Genomic DNA, 15,799 nt, shown 5'->3' on the forward strand with positions numbered 1-15,799 from the left:
TGTCGCTCTCATCACTACCAAGTGCCTCTTCAAATGTTTTTGGAGTACTTGCAGCATTAGAAAGGCTGCTTGCCTTTCCAGGATGTTGATGTGCAGATGTATTTTTTCTTTACATCACACTCCTGAGATGACCAGGTCGTTCAGGAATACGCCCTACCCTATTTCGATGCATCTGATAACAGTTGCATGATTAGAGGCAGAGAATTAAGTGAGACTTTAGCTGCTGCCGTGTCTATCAGCATGCCCAAGTACTTCAACTTTTGCTTGGATATAAAATTCAACTTATCCCAGTTTATCATAAGACCTATATCGTGAAGAAAAGCCAAAAGCCAATCTTGATCCTATAGTAACTGCCTCATGGAGGTCAAGATCTGCTAATTGTCAAGATACATCAAGAGTGGGCCCATAATGCTACCAAGGTGAACACTCAGTGAACGTCTGAGGAGCAGTATAGAGTCCGAATCAGTCTTGAATTGGTATATTGTATCATCAAGGGAAAAGCGGAGATACTTTCGAGAGGGGTGATGCACAAGTACTTCAAAATATACGTCCTTTAGGTCTACCGAAAGCATGAAATCTCCCTCTCTGATGGAACTCAATACAATACAGAATGTACCGTTTCCTTTCTAAACTTTATTTGACGCACTAGCTTCTTCAGTGGAGAGAGGTGGATGACCAGCCTCTAGCCCTCGATTAACTTCTCCAACAAGCAGAGTCAACTGTAGTAGAAGCTCTGAGACTCTTCTTAAATAACTTTAGCTCGTTCTTTTCCATCATCGCTTCTACCTCTATCAGCAATATTGAAGGATCAAACTCTATTAGTAAATGAAATAGAGGGGGCTGACAGTCCTAAAAGGGTAGTAAGTAACCATCCCGTAGGACACTCACTATACCTGGTTCAGCCCCGTGTCTCTGACAGGTTGTCCAATGACATGACAAGCATACTCCTTATCTCAACAGCAGAAGAGGGACAACACCAACATCAGCATTTCCCTCTCTCTCCCTTCTTCCCGTTCTTGGAAGAACCAAGTTGAGTGGTTCTAAAGGGCTGTGTATGAACAGGCTTCTTTGTAGAAGTTGCATGCAGTCCTGCTCAAGGTCTAGGAAAGGCCCCAGAGGCCTTCCATACCTCCAATCCTGCAGGAATGGCTAAACCCTACCTTTGAAGGGTCCCGGCCACTGAAAGAGACTCCTGCAGGATCAGGGAGTCTTATGAAGCAGTCCTTCCTTTCTCCTACACTGTCTGAACTTGATTTCTTGGAAGGAGAGATGTGGCCGCCCACACCGATGAGTTTCTCAACAACAGAGCTCCCTCTGAGCCAACTTGTTTTGAGAATCGGGAGACCAAAGCATCCCTCGTTTTCAAAACCCAGTTGGCTAACAGGTTTGCTGCCTTGTGTGCCACGAAGGTCACTACCTTCCCACCAAACAGGACAAGACTCCTGTATTTCTCTAGAGACTCTGAGGTTAATAATCCCACTGCACCTGACCACTGGTTGAAGGTTCAATGTCTTAGGGGCAGATCAATCCCGAGTACCCTCATACCTTGTCAGTGTAGAAGGTATGGCTGGTTGCTCCAGTGATTCATTCACCGTCACGAATACAATTGCAATGCCCCAAGGCCAAACCAGCAATGTAATTGAGGGCTAAAGGCCCAGGAAAGCTGACAGACACGGGGGAACAATTCTTGGCCGTGATCATGGCAGAGTTAGGACTACCTTGTATTACCTCTACTGATCAGAGCAATGATAGCTGACCCCTGGTATGAGGCACAGGAAATAGATCCCTTCACCCGAACTCGAGTGGTGCCATCCTCTCAATACTCTCAACAGTGCAGTTGACTACTGCACTATAAGTGTTCAGTGGCTACTTTCCTCTTTGTAAGGGTGGAAGAGACTGTTTAGCTATGGTAAGCGGCTATTCTAGGACACACCAAAATCAAACCACTGTTATCTAGTTATAGGTAGTACCATAGCCTCCTTACCATGGTCTTCCACTGTCTTCGAGGAATCCTCCGGCTTGAAGGTACACTCGGAAACACTATTCTGTCTTGTTTCTTTTCCTCTTGTTTTTTGGAAGTTTTTATAGTTCATAAATTAAAGAGATACTGTATCTCATGGTCTTACTGTTCTTAAAATATTCTATTTCAATTGTTCATTACTTCTGTAGTTTACTTATTTCCTTATTCCCTTTCCTAACTGGACCATTATTCCCAGTTGCAGCCCTTGGGCTTATAACATCCTGATTTTCCATCTAGGCTTGTAGCTTAGTTAGTAATAATAATAATGATAAAAACAATACTGAGGTATCACAACTTTGAGGAGAAGTCCATTGTCCAGATATGAAGGGCGATGAAGGGCACCAAAGCTCTTCCATCAACAAGGGATCAGAAAGTGTATGAGACATTACACTATTGTCCTGCTTGGGCTATTGGGGCAGCAGGGGAAAAACGTGCCATGGCCGGAGGAGGAGGGGGGTTACGATCCTTGTGAAAATCAAATCAGGTTCTTTTGAATTGATTAATTATATTAGGATAAATCAACAACCACCCATTGAAAAAAGGAATATAGAAAGAAAACTCGCAAAAGAAAACAATTTTCTTTACAACTAGTCAGAGAGCAATGTTTCTTGATTGACTACTTGGGAAACACAGAATTGAACAAAGAAAATCATCTAATTAAACTATACTTCAGCAAATAGGGGGACAGTCAAGAAAGCAGACAAATAATACTTAAAAGAAATGATGGTACTCTTCACAGCAGATCTTGACGATCCAGGAACGTAGATATTTCAGGTCTGGGTGCTTCGAGGTTGGTAATAACGACAGGGGTCAACTCGTTCTGACATCTCGGACAAGTTGTCGTAAGGCTGGTCACATCTGCATTCTGGTCCTTACGTTCTCTCTCTTTCTCTGTGCTCGTTCTCTTTGAAGTTTATATACCCCTGTATGGGAGGGGCTAACTATGGACAATTCCATATAAGGAAATTTTCTCCTTTCTTCATCCATCCTCATTGGTTTTCCTTAAAACCACACCTCTTTGATCGCATCTTCCCGAACCCTCTGCTGGTGTAATCATGATCCATATGGCGCTATAATTGAAGCGAGACATGTGTTTACCTTCCGTTAATCTATGTTCTTTGGCGACAACAGGCTCTCCTTGTGCTATGGGTCCTTCCATAACGCTGGCCCCTCGAATTGCTACAACAGACGATCCCTATGGCCCAGGTCTTCTGATCTAGGCACATCTAATAAATATCTTGACCTCAATCAACGGCAGTGACGGCTTCTAGTAAACACTAGCGGGACCTCTACTCTCGGCTTCTTAAGAGTAGAAACTTTACATGTTTTAACATTCTTTTCTATATTATTCTATCTACCCATGACAGGGGTGACCCAATACATCAGCTTCCTCTACTTCTTGGAAGAAGCTTCAGAATCAGAGTCGAAAGTCAGAGGTGGTGAGGAAGAGAAGTCAGAAGAGGAAGAAGAACATGTATGTTTCTTGCTCTTTCCAACCCCCACCTCCTGCTCTGCAAGTAGAAGAGTTAAGATCTGAGTGACCAATGATGACGAAGCTCCCAAAAAGGGGAGGAACCACATGGGTTGCTTGAACTAGGAACACTGTCACATAGGGGGTTGTGAAACACACGGGTGGGAACAGTCACAAAGGGAGCATGGGTTACAGGCCATGGACCTCCAGGCAGAAGGATTAAAGTGACGGCACAGGGGAACATGTGGCAAATACAGGGGAACTGGGTTAGGGGTAACACCCAGCACCGTGATAACATTGCAGTTTTAGCCCTAGGCCCGACTTCCACCCAATTTTCAGCAGGACACCCTCAAGTGCTGTAGATTTCCTTACCAGTACTCATGTCACAGCATGAGACTTTACAGTCCTTTTGGGCTCTGGAAGGGGCACCATTAGGGACATCTCTGGGATCACCAACACAGGGGGTATACCAACCATGCCTTTCACTACTGGTATCACTAATGGGGGACACTGGCACTGAGGACACCAGGGGAGAGGCAGCCTTACCTAACTGCTCCCCCAACACTAATATAGGGCCTACCTGAAAGACCTAAAGATGCACGAGCCTTCCTAAGGTGAAATTTGTCGTTGGCAGTCTGCATGGCTACGAGACAAGTCTCCAACTTCCAATAGGGTTGCCACCAGAACCTGAAAACCTGCCGATATATCTCTGAGGGCTCCTTGCTCCTGATGCATACTCTCCTGGGACCAAGTCAGGGGCTTGTGTCCAGAAGCAGCAGTAGCACTCAATGAGAGAGCAGAATAGGCAAAAGACTTCTTTGCTGTCTTCTTGGCCATTGCCAAGACAGACCCCACTGCATAGGAGGCCACAATCTACATTTGGTACATGGGGATAATTATGAACAATCATGGCCCTTATAGGAAGCAGAGAGAGAGAGTTTGGAGTTACAGCCAGTGTAGCTTTAAACCATATGCAATGCCCATCCTTTCCCAGCCAAATAAAAATTTCTTATTTATGATTCAAAAGCACACTCTGCATTCACTTCCTGCAAGAAATACAGCAGAAAAATTAAAAACTTTGGTAAGGGGGCAATAGTGCATCCATTCTCATTGCGGCCAAATATGTGCTTGCGACAGGTGGAGGGGCAGGGCTGCTCATTCTCACTCACCACCTGTTGTTAACTACATGTACTTCGTTACGGAATTCAATGGCTGTACCAGCTCCACTGAACACATTACCCATTTTAAAAGACTGGAGGCTTGTATATGCATAGGAACAACTAAACATACTGTTTTCTGACAACAAAGTTTAATGTATTTTAATAGTAATAATAGAAAAAATTCAAATCAATTTACCAGGAAATAATGGTCCTAAAAAGCAATACCAAAAGTAAAATGAAAGGTAATAACATACAAGGCAAGAAAAAATATTGAGGATGCTAGATAGAGGATCATAACTAAACCCCTGAAGGAAAATCTGTCACCATAAGGAATTTAGATGGTCCTGTTTTTGTAAATTCTTAGCGTCCCTTGATAAATGAAATAAAATGGGCACTAAACATCACAAATTTTAAGTAATTTGTATTTTTCCTAACAGTACTTACCTCGAACTACTTTCTTAGGAGTATCTGGGATCTCCTCCCTAACCGACCAAGAATTTTGCGCAGTTCCCCCTATCTCTGTTTTCCGTGGCGGATGGAGACGTGCCGAGGCGACCCAGGGTCAGCGCGCGTGGGTGCGCTACTAGGACTTTGTCGCCAGTAAGCATTTGTGTTCAATTTCGAACTCCTGTAAGGTACCCGGGGCAGGATGGGTGGACAATAATCCGAAAGTGGTTCGAGGTAAGTACTGTTAGGAAAAATACAAATTACTTAAAATTTGTCATTTGTTCCAACACGGAGTACTTACCTCGAACTACTTTCTTAGGAGACTTACACTTTAGGAGGCGGGGGTGGACTTCACAGGCCGGAAGACCCACCACTACCATCCCAGGACACGGGACCTAGATAGGCAGCTAGGTCCAGATGACGCAAAGAACAGGGTAGGAGAGTCGGGGGGAAGCACGCAAAAGTCTACCTGTTTGTGTAACTCACCTTTATGCATAATCCGGACATGGGCTTCCAACACGTCCATCTCTCACATGGGAGGAGGAAAGGAAAGGGAAAAAGGGTAGCAAGGAAAGGGGAGTAAGGGGGAAACTTGTGTCGCTCGCAATTACTTCTCTCGGGCTACCCGGGGCCTCAGCCCTAAACTTGTTGCAGGGCGGAAATCACTGGTCCAATGGAGAAGACGTCCAGGGACTTCCTTGTGCAGTCTTTCAGGTAGTGGGCCGTAAAGGTCGACTGCCTGGACCATGTGCCTGCTCGCATGATTTGGCTTACTGCCATGTTGTTGTCAAATGCCAAAGAAGTGCTAAGACCCCTAATATCATGGGGTCGAGGGGTACCCGGGATAGCAGACCCCTCACTGGTGTAAGCTCCATTGATGACTTGCCGAAGCCAGAAGGAGATCGTGTTCTTTGACACTGCCTTCTTTACTGGGCCTGAGGAGACAAACAGACTTTTGATGCCCGGACAGAGTCTGGTTCTCCTGCTAAGGTATTTCCTGACCGTTCTCACTGAGCACAGGAGCAAGTCTTCCGGGTTGTCCGAGTGAGGGATCGCCGGGACCGAGAACCCTTCGAACCTCTGGTCTGCAATGGCCGGGTTCTGTGTTTTGGCCACAAATTCAGGCAGAAACTTAAAGGACAGGTCCTTCCACCCTTTCGAGTGCGAGACCTCGAATGACAAGCCATGGAGCTCACTCACAAGCTTGGCTGAGGCCAGAGCTAGCAAGAACACTGTCTTGAGGGTGAGGTTTTTATCTAGGATATCCTTGAGGGGTTCGAAGGGAGGCCTTGTCAAAACCTTGAGAACCTTGGCCACCTCCCACTGCGGGACCCGAGAGGCGCGGGCGGAATAAGACTGCTCGAAACTTCTGATGAGCATGGAAATCTGGCGAGAGGCCCCCAGGTCGATGTCTCTGAATTGAAAGACCTGCCCCAGGGCCGCTCGGACCCCCTTGATGGCTGGAATGGAGACCCCCAGGTCGTCCCTCAGGTGGACCAGGAAGTCTGCAATCTTGGAAACTGATGCATCCAGAGGCCTCAGATTCTGCGTGGCACACCTCTTCACAAACGTCGCCCACTTGGCCTGGTACACCACGATCGAAGACTTCCGTAGATACCCTGACACCCTCGAAGCTGTCTTCTCCAAGTATCCTTCTTTCCTTAATAGACGCTCGATAACCTCCACGCGTGTAGCTGGAGGCACTGAGGGTTTTCGTGAAACCTTCGAAAGTGGGGCTGGTGCAGCAGATCTTCCCTTATTGGTAGGGGCCACGGAGGAAGGGTGGCCAGGTCCTGTAGATCCGCGAACCACTCCCTCTCCGGCCACCAGGGCGCTACCAAAGTCATCATTATAGCCCTTGATTGTCTAAGTCTGTTGAGCACCTGCCTGAGAATCCTGAAGGTGGGAAAGGCATACGCATCGAATCCGTCCCATGAGTGCTGGAAGGCGTCCTCGAACGCTGCTTCCGGGTCTGGCACCAGAGAATAGAACACGGGGAGCTCTGCGTTGAGCCTTGTGGCAAACAGGTCTATCACCGGTGAGCCCCACAACTGTAGGACCTTCTGGGCCACTTGTGAGTGTAGGGACCACTCCGACTCCACTACTTGCCCTGCTCTGCTGAGGCTGTCGGCTAGAACGTTTCTCTTCCCCGGAATGAACCTGGCTGTGAGAATGATGTGCTTCCTCTCGGCCCATTCCAGGATCTGAGCCGTGAGATCGCACAGCTCCCTTAACCTCAATCATCCTTGTTTCTTTATGTAAGCCACCATGGTGGCGTTGTCGCACATGAGGGCTATTTTTTCCCCATAGTCGATGGGCGAATATTGCGAGGGCCTTTTGAACCGCCAGGAGCTCGAGCAAGTTTATGTGGAGGAGCTTCTCCTTCGGGGACCACTTTCCCTCTGCTGTCTCTTCGAGCAGATGGGCTCCCCACCCCTCCTTTTATGCGTCTGTGAAGAGCAACATCTCCGGAGGAGCGGACGCAAACGGCACACCCCGTAGGGTGTTCGCCCTGTCGGACCACCAGAGGAGCATGTTCCTGGTGGCTGGAGTCATCATGACTAAGGATTGAGGCGGGTCTCCCGGTGACCAGAGGTCCTTCAGATTCCAATGGACTGGCCTCAGCTTGAGCCTCCCCTGAGGAACTAGCTTCTCGCGTGAGACCAGGTGGCCCACGAGTCTCTGCCAATCCTTGGCTCTCATTGGTGTATTTGCTAGGAATGGATGAATTATATGGTCCAGATTGTCCAGCCTCTCTTGAGAGGGGAATGCCCTTGCTACCTGGGAGTCCAGGACCATCCTTAGGTACGTCATCCTGGTGGTGGGGACCAACTGGGACTTCTCTAGATTGATGGTAACCCCCAGTACTCTGCAGAACTTCAGCTTTGCCCCCTGCTCCTTTAAGGCTGCCTCTGAGGCTGAAAGCAGTAACCAGTCGTCGAGATACCTGATCAGCCTGATGCCCTGCTTGTGTGCCCAGGCTGATACTACGGTGAATACCCTCGTGAACACCTGAGGTGCCGTTGACAGGCCGAAGCAGAGGGTCTTGAACTGTAGAGACTGGTTCCCCACTTCACCCTGAGGAACTTCCTGCGGGAGGGGTGTACGGGGATCTGAAAGTAGGCGACCTTGAGGTCTAGGGACATCATGAAATCCCCTTCCCTCAAGGCTGCCAGTACCGAATTCGGCGTGTCCATCTTGAAGGACGTCTTCTTGATGAACTTGTTCAGGGCCGAGAGGTCGATGATTGGTCTCCAACCCACTGTAGCTTTCTCCACCAATAAGAGCCGGCTGTAGAAACCCGGGGACGATTCCCGGACGGGTTGCAGTGCTCTTTTGTCCAACATGGCCGACACCTCCTCCTGCAAGGTTGCTCTCTTCATGTGATCCTTGGGAGCCAGCCACTCCGCCCGATGCTCGGGAATCAGAGGGGGAGGCTCTGTCAGGAAGGGAATCCTGTATCCCTCCCGGAGGACTGCCACGGATCATGTGTCCACACCGTTGTCTTGCCATGCTTGCCAATGGGATTTGAGGCATCCCCCACCTGTGGCGTGGGAAGGTGTATGGGGCCAGGCACCCCCCACCTGCGGTGTGGGAAGGTGTAGGGGGCCTCTCTTCCTATCTCCTTCTGGGGAGACGGTTTGAGCGGCCTCGTCTCGAGCCCGAGTATTTTTGTCTAAAGGAGGCCTGGGCTGGGGCACCACCTCTGCGGGAGGGTCGTGAGGACTGATGCCAGGAAGGGGAGGGGGCCTCCTGTCTAGCTGGTGGCGTAGGCGGGTAGGCCCCATCCACAGACGGTCTTCTGTGTAGAGGGTGTCTTGCTGCTGGCTGCCTAGGCTCAGCCGAGTCTTTCAGTTTCCCCACTCTTTCCATGGTTTCTGCTACCATCTGTAGGGGGAACAGGGTCTCACCCCACACCGGAGCATTCCTCAGGAATTTGGCCTCACGTTCGGGGAGTCTACGGGGAGCCTGTTAAGCACCGTATCTCTCCTTCTTAAGATCCAGTTTGCTGTCCGAGTCAATGACTGGAATGTTAAGAACTTCATGGCTTTACCCCCAGAACGTATGAGGTCATGCAATAGAGCTTGATTCTTCGGCACTGAGAGATCGTGCTAGAGTTGAAAACCTGCTAAGGTGCATAACCACCAGTCCAACCAGGAGGCCACATTGATGATGTCCCGAGATGTTTCCTCCATCATAGTGGCCTCCGCCTGAGAGAAGACCACTGGGGCAGTAAGGATCCTGTCATCCCCACTACCTTGGCCCAGAGCCGTGACGGCTTCTTCCATAGTCCGAGGCCCCCCAGACAGCCCGTCTGGCACATAGAATTTCTTCTGGGTCCTCAGTCCAGGCAGGAGCTTGAAGGCCCCTTGGGCCCTGAGGGAGTTCTTGTGTCCCGAGACAAACCGGTCGACGTGGTCCATGCCCAGGGACACGACAGGAGCCACCGGTAGGGTCAAGGATGGTTTCTGCTGTACTGTACCAGGTTGTCCACCATCCTACCCAAACCCAAAAGCCAGGCCTGCTCTGAGGACGGTTTGGGCTTATCTAAAATACTTTCCTGTAAGAGGATACTTCATCAGGCGAACATTCTCCCGCCTCTACTAAGCCTGCTACCACTTGATCCTCCGTGTCGGCTGTATCCTCGATCATGGATGGATCCGTGGGGGCGTCCGTATCCCTAACATCCGGCCGGCTCAATGGAGCAGCTGCCTCCATCACGGATGGAGCCCTCGAGGAGGAGGTAGCCGTTATGGGTTTAACTCCTCCCGGAGGAATCCTTGGAGAGTGACTGCCCTGCTGTGCCAGCGGCTGCATTCAATGCTTGGATGGAGCCGGTGAGACTTTGGGTATGGGAACAATGCTGCCGGGCTGATCCAGCGGCTGCCTCCGCTGAATGGATGGAGCCGGTGACTTGCCGGGAGAGGACAAGGGAAAGTTAGCGTGTGCCAACGGCTGCATCCGAAGCGTGGACGGAGCCGAAGAGACACTGGGCAAGGGCACGGAAGCCGCTCCAGCAGCCGCCGAGGCAGCCACTGGAGCGGCAAGAGCCCTGTTCGACCCGCAAGGGGGAAAACTACCTTACCTACTTTTGCCCTCTTCTTTCTGGAACTCTTCCTCTTTGCAACTTTGGCCTTCTTCCTAGAAGGGGCTGAGTTCGAGCTCGACTTCTTCCTCTTCGACTTCTTTTTCTTTTTCCTCATCTCTCGGTCACTGGAGTCTTCCAACGATGAAGAGCTGGAGGACGAGGTAACGTCCGAGGAAGACGAAGAAGAAGAGGAGCTCTCCGAGTCCTCTGAATCCTCTGCCACCAACATGAGGCTTGCAATTGTGCTACCGGGGTGACGGGTTGCATGAAATCAGGAGGTAGCGCAACAGAAGGCGCCGGGGGCGTGAGTAGCAACCCACGTGAGGCAAAGCAGCCAGAAAATTCATCTTCTTGCCGCATGGGTGACTTGAAGGGCGTCTTTAGCGCCGCCCACACAATGGAGTCAGGGTCCGAAGAACATGTGGCTCGTCTTTCTCTATCTTGGTCGCCCCCTGAAACTGCTGTACCTGAAAAGCACTGCCACGATGGAGGGGAAGGAGCTGGTGTTCCTGACCTTCCCCACACCAGATTCTCACTCAAGACGGGTTCTGCGGGAACCAGAACCTCGTCTACAGAAAGCACTCCTGTAACAACAGCAGACTCCCCACTCGTCTGCGTAAGCACAATGCAACTTGAGTTATTAAAATGAGACTCATGCTGAACAGCAATGGGCTGTTTCCCCGCAACGGACTTACCTCGTCCCCTACTCTGGGTAGGGGGAGGGTAAGGGGAAAGGGAACCGCTCTCCGAAGGAGCTAAAGGAGACGCTAACGGAGAACCGAGACCAGGCTTCCTCGGCGACAGTTTCGATGGCTTCTTCTTCTTTGTGCCGAATAATGTTCACTGCAGTTCCGGCCAGGAAGCACACTCCGGACACGTGGAGGCAGGCAAGCACACTCTGCCTCGACACATGGAGCACAACGTGTGCGAATCGATGTTTAACTTAGATAGCCATGCTCCGCATGACTTACCGGCCTTGGGCCCGGGACAATGACGTTGGGATTCCATAAGGGAAATCACAAGCAACACAAGTAACACAAGGAAGGGATAGGAACGGGAAAACACAAGGGAACACGTGGAACACAATGGTAGGTCGGACGGGATGTGAGAGAGAGCGGCGAGATGTTATCTACGTCGCGACCAGATGCTTACTGGCGACAAAGACCTAGCAGCGCACCCACGCGCACTGACCCCGGGTCGCCTCAGAGCACGTATCCATCCGCCAAGGAGGGACCCGACAAGGGAAAACGGAGATAGGGGGAACTGCGCAAAATTCTTGATCGGTTAGGGAGATCCCAGATACTCCTAAGAAAGTAGTTCGAGGTAAGTACTCCATGTTGGAACAAATCAATGATTTATAATTCATGCAAATATATACGACATTTTACTTACTTTACCATGCAAAAATATTTAATGATATTAAAGTAGATCATTTGTTCAATTATCATCTTTTATATTAACTTTTGGAGCATGATATATCTTTTTGGAATTAAAAAATGGGACTACATGTATTCTATTTAAATTCAAAGTCATCTCTTTCAAAATACCTTGAATAACACACCTCTCAAGATAAATTTAATGTAGAATACTGCCAACTTCCATTTCTCACCTGTGTTTCATTACTTCCAGGCTTCTTTCTTGTAATTTCTTGAAGATGATTCCATCTCTGCAACATACTGGATTGAACAACTTGAGCATAAACTTTACCTTCTGATGGAACTAGAAGAGCATCTTCCTGTTGATAAATAACTAACATTATCATTGGTGATGAATAATAGTACAGTATACTGAAACCATAAGACACCTCTTTAGGGCCCTTATTCTACCTTGCACAGTTCATAGAAGCTACTAAGAGTCCCATGTAGTATCCCTTTGGGCCCCAGCTACAATCATTTCTGCCGTTTACTTTCCCCTCAATCCCATAAAGGCAATTTACACAGACATCTTCTAGCACCCAACCTTTTGAGTTTGTGGAAAGGAGCTTGAATTAGCAAAAAATAGTAGTCAAATGGTTGTCATCTACATTTATGTAAGAAGAATTGAAAAGGCAGGTTCTCCAATACTTTCCCCTAACTGACAGCAATGCAAACTAAATCATCAAAATGGTTTCCCTTTAATTTAAAAGTTAAAATTAGCCAGTTCCATTTTTGTGTTACTTAGCAACAGGATTTTTGTACAATAGGTCAATGTGGATTTATAAATAAAGGAATGCAGTTCTGTTCTATTCTATAGTATAAAAAAAGAGAGAGAGAGAGAGAGAGAGAGAGAGAGAGAGAGAGAGAGAGAGAGAGAGAGAGAGGAGAAGAGAGAGAGAGAGAGAGAGAGAGAGAGAGAAGAGAGAGAGAGAGAGAGAGAGGAGAGGAGAGGAGAGAGAGAGAGAGAGAGAGAGAGAGAGAGAGAGAGAGAGAGAGAGAGAGAGAGAGAGAGAGAGAGGAGAGAGAGAGAGAGAGACCACTGAACGACATATTACAATACTTTTTATCAGGCATTATTTCAATGAATCTTTCCTGTGGTTTACCTAGCTTGCTTGACAAAGCTTTCTCATTTTGGCGTCTATGAATATAAAATTTAAATAATTCCAGTCTTCCTTCCTCCAATTAACTTCCCCCTAGCTTGGCTATGGCTGACCATCTGTGGCACCCTTTGGTAAATAATCTCGCTAAGGTAAGCTTCATATTTTGCACCCCAATCTCTTGAGACAGCAATAGTCTTTCAATCAACGTAATTTTTTTGTTTAGGGGTGTTTTAGAGACCTTTTCATTTATTACATAGTTTTAACATATGCAGGTATGTTTTCTACTATTTCTATCAGACAAAGACCCTCAATCCCTTAAGTGTTTTGTGTTGAGGGCAACAATTTACAGTAAAACAAAAACATACATGTTTGGAATGTGTATATTTCCATGTAAATTTAAGGAAAAAATATGTTGTCAGCTTCTAAAGGGGGTCCGTGATGAGGACACACATAAAAGGAAATGTGTGAAGGTTTAGAATAGGCTATGATAATGTCTTCTCAACCATGATCCCTTCTCCCATTTATCAAAGAAAGTGAAACGTAATGAAATGTGGAAATATCCACGCCATTTACACAAAAAAATAAGAATAATGAAAAAATCTAAAGAATAAAAAGGAATAAGGGAAATATTATTCATAAAGTTTGGACAGCAAGATGAGAAAAAAATTAAACACTTAGGTTTAGTTTAAATGGAAAAAGAGGAAAAAGGAAGAAATGTAGAGACACAGCAGGGAACTGTTTCTTAAGTTCGAGAGCCCTCTTGCTGTCACAAGGTTTCAACAGGGGAACAATATCCCATGTTGAAGCCAAGGGACTTCATCTAAACATTCTCTCAGTCGAAGGATACATAAGACCAATATTATCAATTAAATATCACAGGTCTCCATATGCAAATAACTGAAATTACAAAATTTGAGGGATGACTGTATATATAAGTTCTGTAATGATAAAGGGTAAGATATTTTGATGAGAAAAAAACACTAACCTGGTATGTATTAATTTTGCATAAATAAAAAGATACTGTATAACAACTATACCTCAATAAAAGCAAGGTCTTCCATTTTCTTTTATCAAGTTAAGCTTACCTTGAAGAAAATGCTTGGTTGAGGGCAACTAAAAGTAAATATAATATTTCTATGCATAATAACAACACAAGAAATAGAACAATGAGTTTAACTTCTCGTAATCAGAGGAGGGAGGTACTCAGAGAGCAGCGACACAGAAAGAACCACTGTGAAAATGGAGAGAAGTAACAGGAGTTGATTTACATAAAAAAAGGCAATTAAGACTTAAAATGAGGATCTATAAAACAGCTATCAGGCTTGTACTATCATATGGGATAGAAACTTGGGCATTTAAGAGGAAAAAGGAGAGACTGTTTGAATAAACAGAGATGATGCTGGTGAGATGGATAGATTCAATATCACTACTGGAAAAGACCGAGAATCGAGGCATAATGTGTGGTGTAGGTAATGTAAAAGTTATGTTAAGGAAGTTTGTCTCAGATATTAGGGACATGTAATACTGTGCGAAGAGGTGGAACTTATCGAAGAGCTCAGAACATGCCAGGAATGGGGAGGAATGAGGGGGGGGAGGTTGGGGATCATATGGATGGATGTGGTGAGGAGGGATATGGGTAGGTAGGAGAGTTGGGGAAGAATATGCATTTAATATAAACAGATGGAGAAAATACACTAGAGCGGCTGACCCTGTTATACAGTGGGACTAAGGTCGAAAGAAGAAATGACAGGACCCCAAAATAAATTCACAAATTGATCTATAAAATATTGTATACTTTAAAAAGTTTGAACTATAATACTCTAGGATATATTACAGTACAGTAATATAAAAAAAAAAAAAAAGGGCAAAACTTACCGTTAACAAAAAATCACGAGCATGACGGTAAGTTTCAATAGCTCCTTCACCTATAAGCTCTGTATCAAAAACTTCAGCAACTAACAGGTTGGCTTTTCTTTCCATGTCCTTTCCTGGGCCAACTTCAAGCTCTGTTGAGCGTTTTGGAATCAAATGTACCTGTAACAAAGGCAATCTTCAGTGTTTATATGTTCCATTCTGATGGGTTAACTAAAGATAATTTCTACAACAGTAAATCCTTTACCATCTTACAAGCTTTTGTTCAAGAGTAAACTATGGACGTCCAGTACAGTATACTGTCTATAGATTGAATGTTAGCAACAAAATTAGCTCCAGGCAAAGTCTTATCTTTTAAAATATCCATAAAGTTCTTAATCAAAACCCCCTTCACCAAAAATATCAGCAAGAGATTTTAGATGAGGGCCATACTTTCTCCTACTGCTTATCAATTGAGATCAGTGTACGAATGTACTCGACTGACAAAGTGTTACAATAATCATAACAGTGAAAACCTGCTACCAGTCAAATGAGGCAATAAATCAAATACTGTACTCAGCAAAAAAAAATAGAAATAGAAATGTATTGCAAGGCCCCTAAGAGTCATGCAGGGGAGAAAATGTATTAGCCAGTTTGAAAGCCCTCTTGCATGTGATTCATTTTCTGCTAGAGAAATATTCCATGCTGAAGCTGAGCAACTTCATCACGGCATTCTCTCCATAAGAGGGGTTTTACAAAGGAGTTCTAATCATGTAATATAACATTTTAAACACAAATATATTTCAGAAGTTTCAGAAGGCATACTCGAGTCCATATAAAGAAGAGCACAAGTAACAGACTACCTAAATCCTTGAAATACACCAAATATTATCTTTGACTTTTGAGTGACCATGATAGCTTGGCCTGGAAACATTAAATATAGGCAAGTTTTGAAATGATTATGGCATTTACAATGTACTCATTTATTCATTTCTATTTCCTTGTCAGATAATTGGCAGGATAACTGTACATATTGTAACCTAAATAAATTGCAGAGTTAGGTTAAGATTTTGGTGTGGCCAAGCGCAAGTTAGGCATAGATCTATTCGCTTAACAATATTTCAGTTTTCTATATTCCCTATAAACCCAATACTGTATGACAAATTTGGAAGTAATTTGTATTTTTCCTAAAAATACAAACCTGTAGCTATTTATAGGAGTATTACTTTCGGCGAAGCTGAAAGAC

General features: G+C 46.0%; 1 protein-coding gene across 2 annotated transcripts in view; it reads right to left on the reverse strand.

Moving 5' to 3' along the window:
• Window positions 1-15,799, reverse strand: part of Art7 (arginine methyltransferase 7) — a 210,426-nt gene that overhangs the window by 162,517 nt on the left and 32,110 nt on the right. For both annotated transcript variants that reach the window (XM_068389650.1, XM_068389651.1), the window contains exons 5-6: window positions 14,578-14,736; window positions 11,797-11,922 (exon numbers count right to left, since the gene is read on the reverse strand). In XM_068389650.1, coding sequence (XP_068245751.1) covers window positions 11,797-11,922; window positions 14,578-14,736 — 285 coding nt within the window. The remainder of the gene's footprint in view (window positions 1-11,796; window positions 11,923-14,577; window positions 14,737-15,799) is intronic.

This window comes from Palaemon carinicauda, chromosome 16, assembly GCF_036898095.1.
Source record: "Palaemon carinicauda isolate YSFRI2023 chromosome 16, ASM3689809v2, whole genome shotgun sequence".
In the NCBI taxonomy this organism is placed as follows: Eukaryota; Metazoa; Arthropoda; class Malacostraca; order Decapoda; family Palaemonidae; genus Palaemon; species Palaemon carinicauda.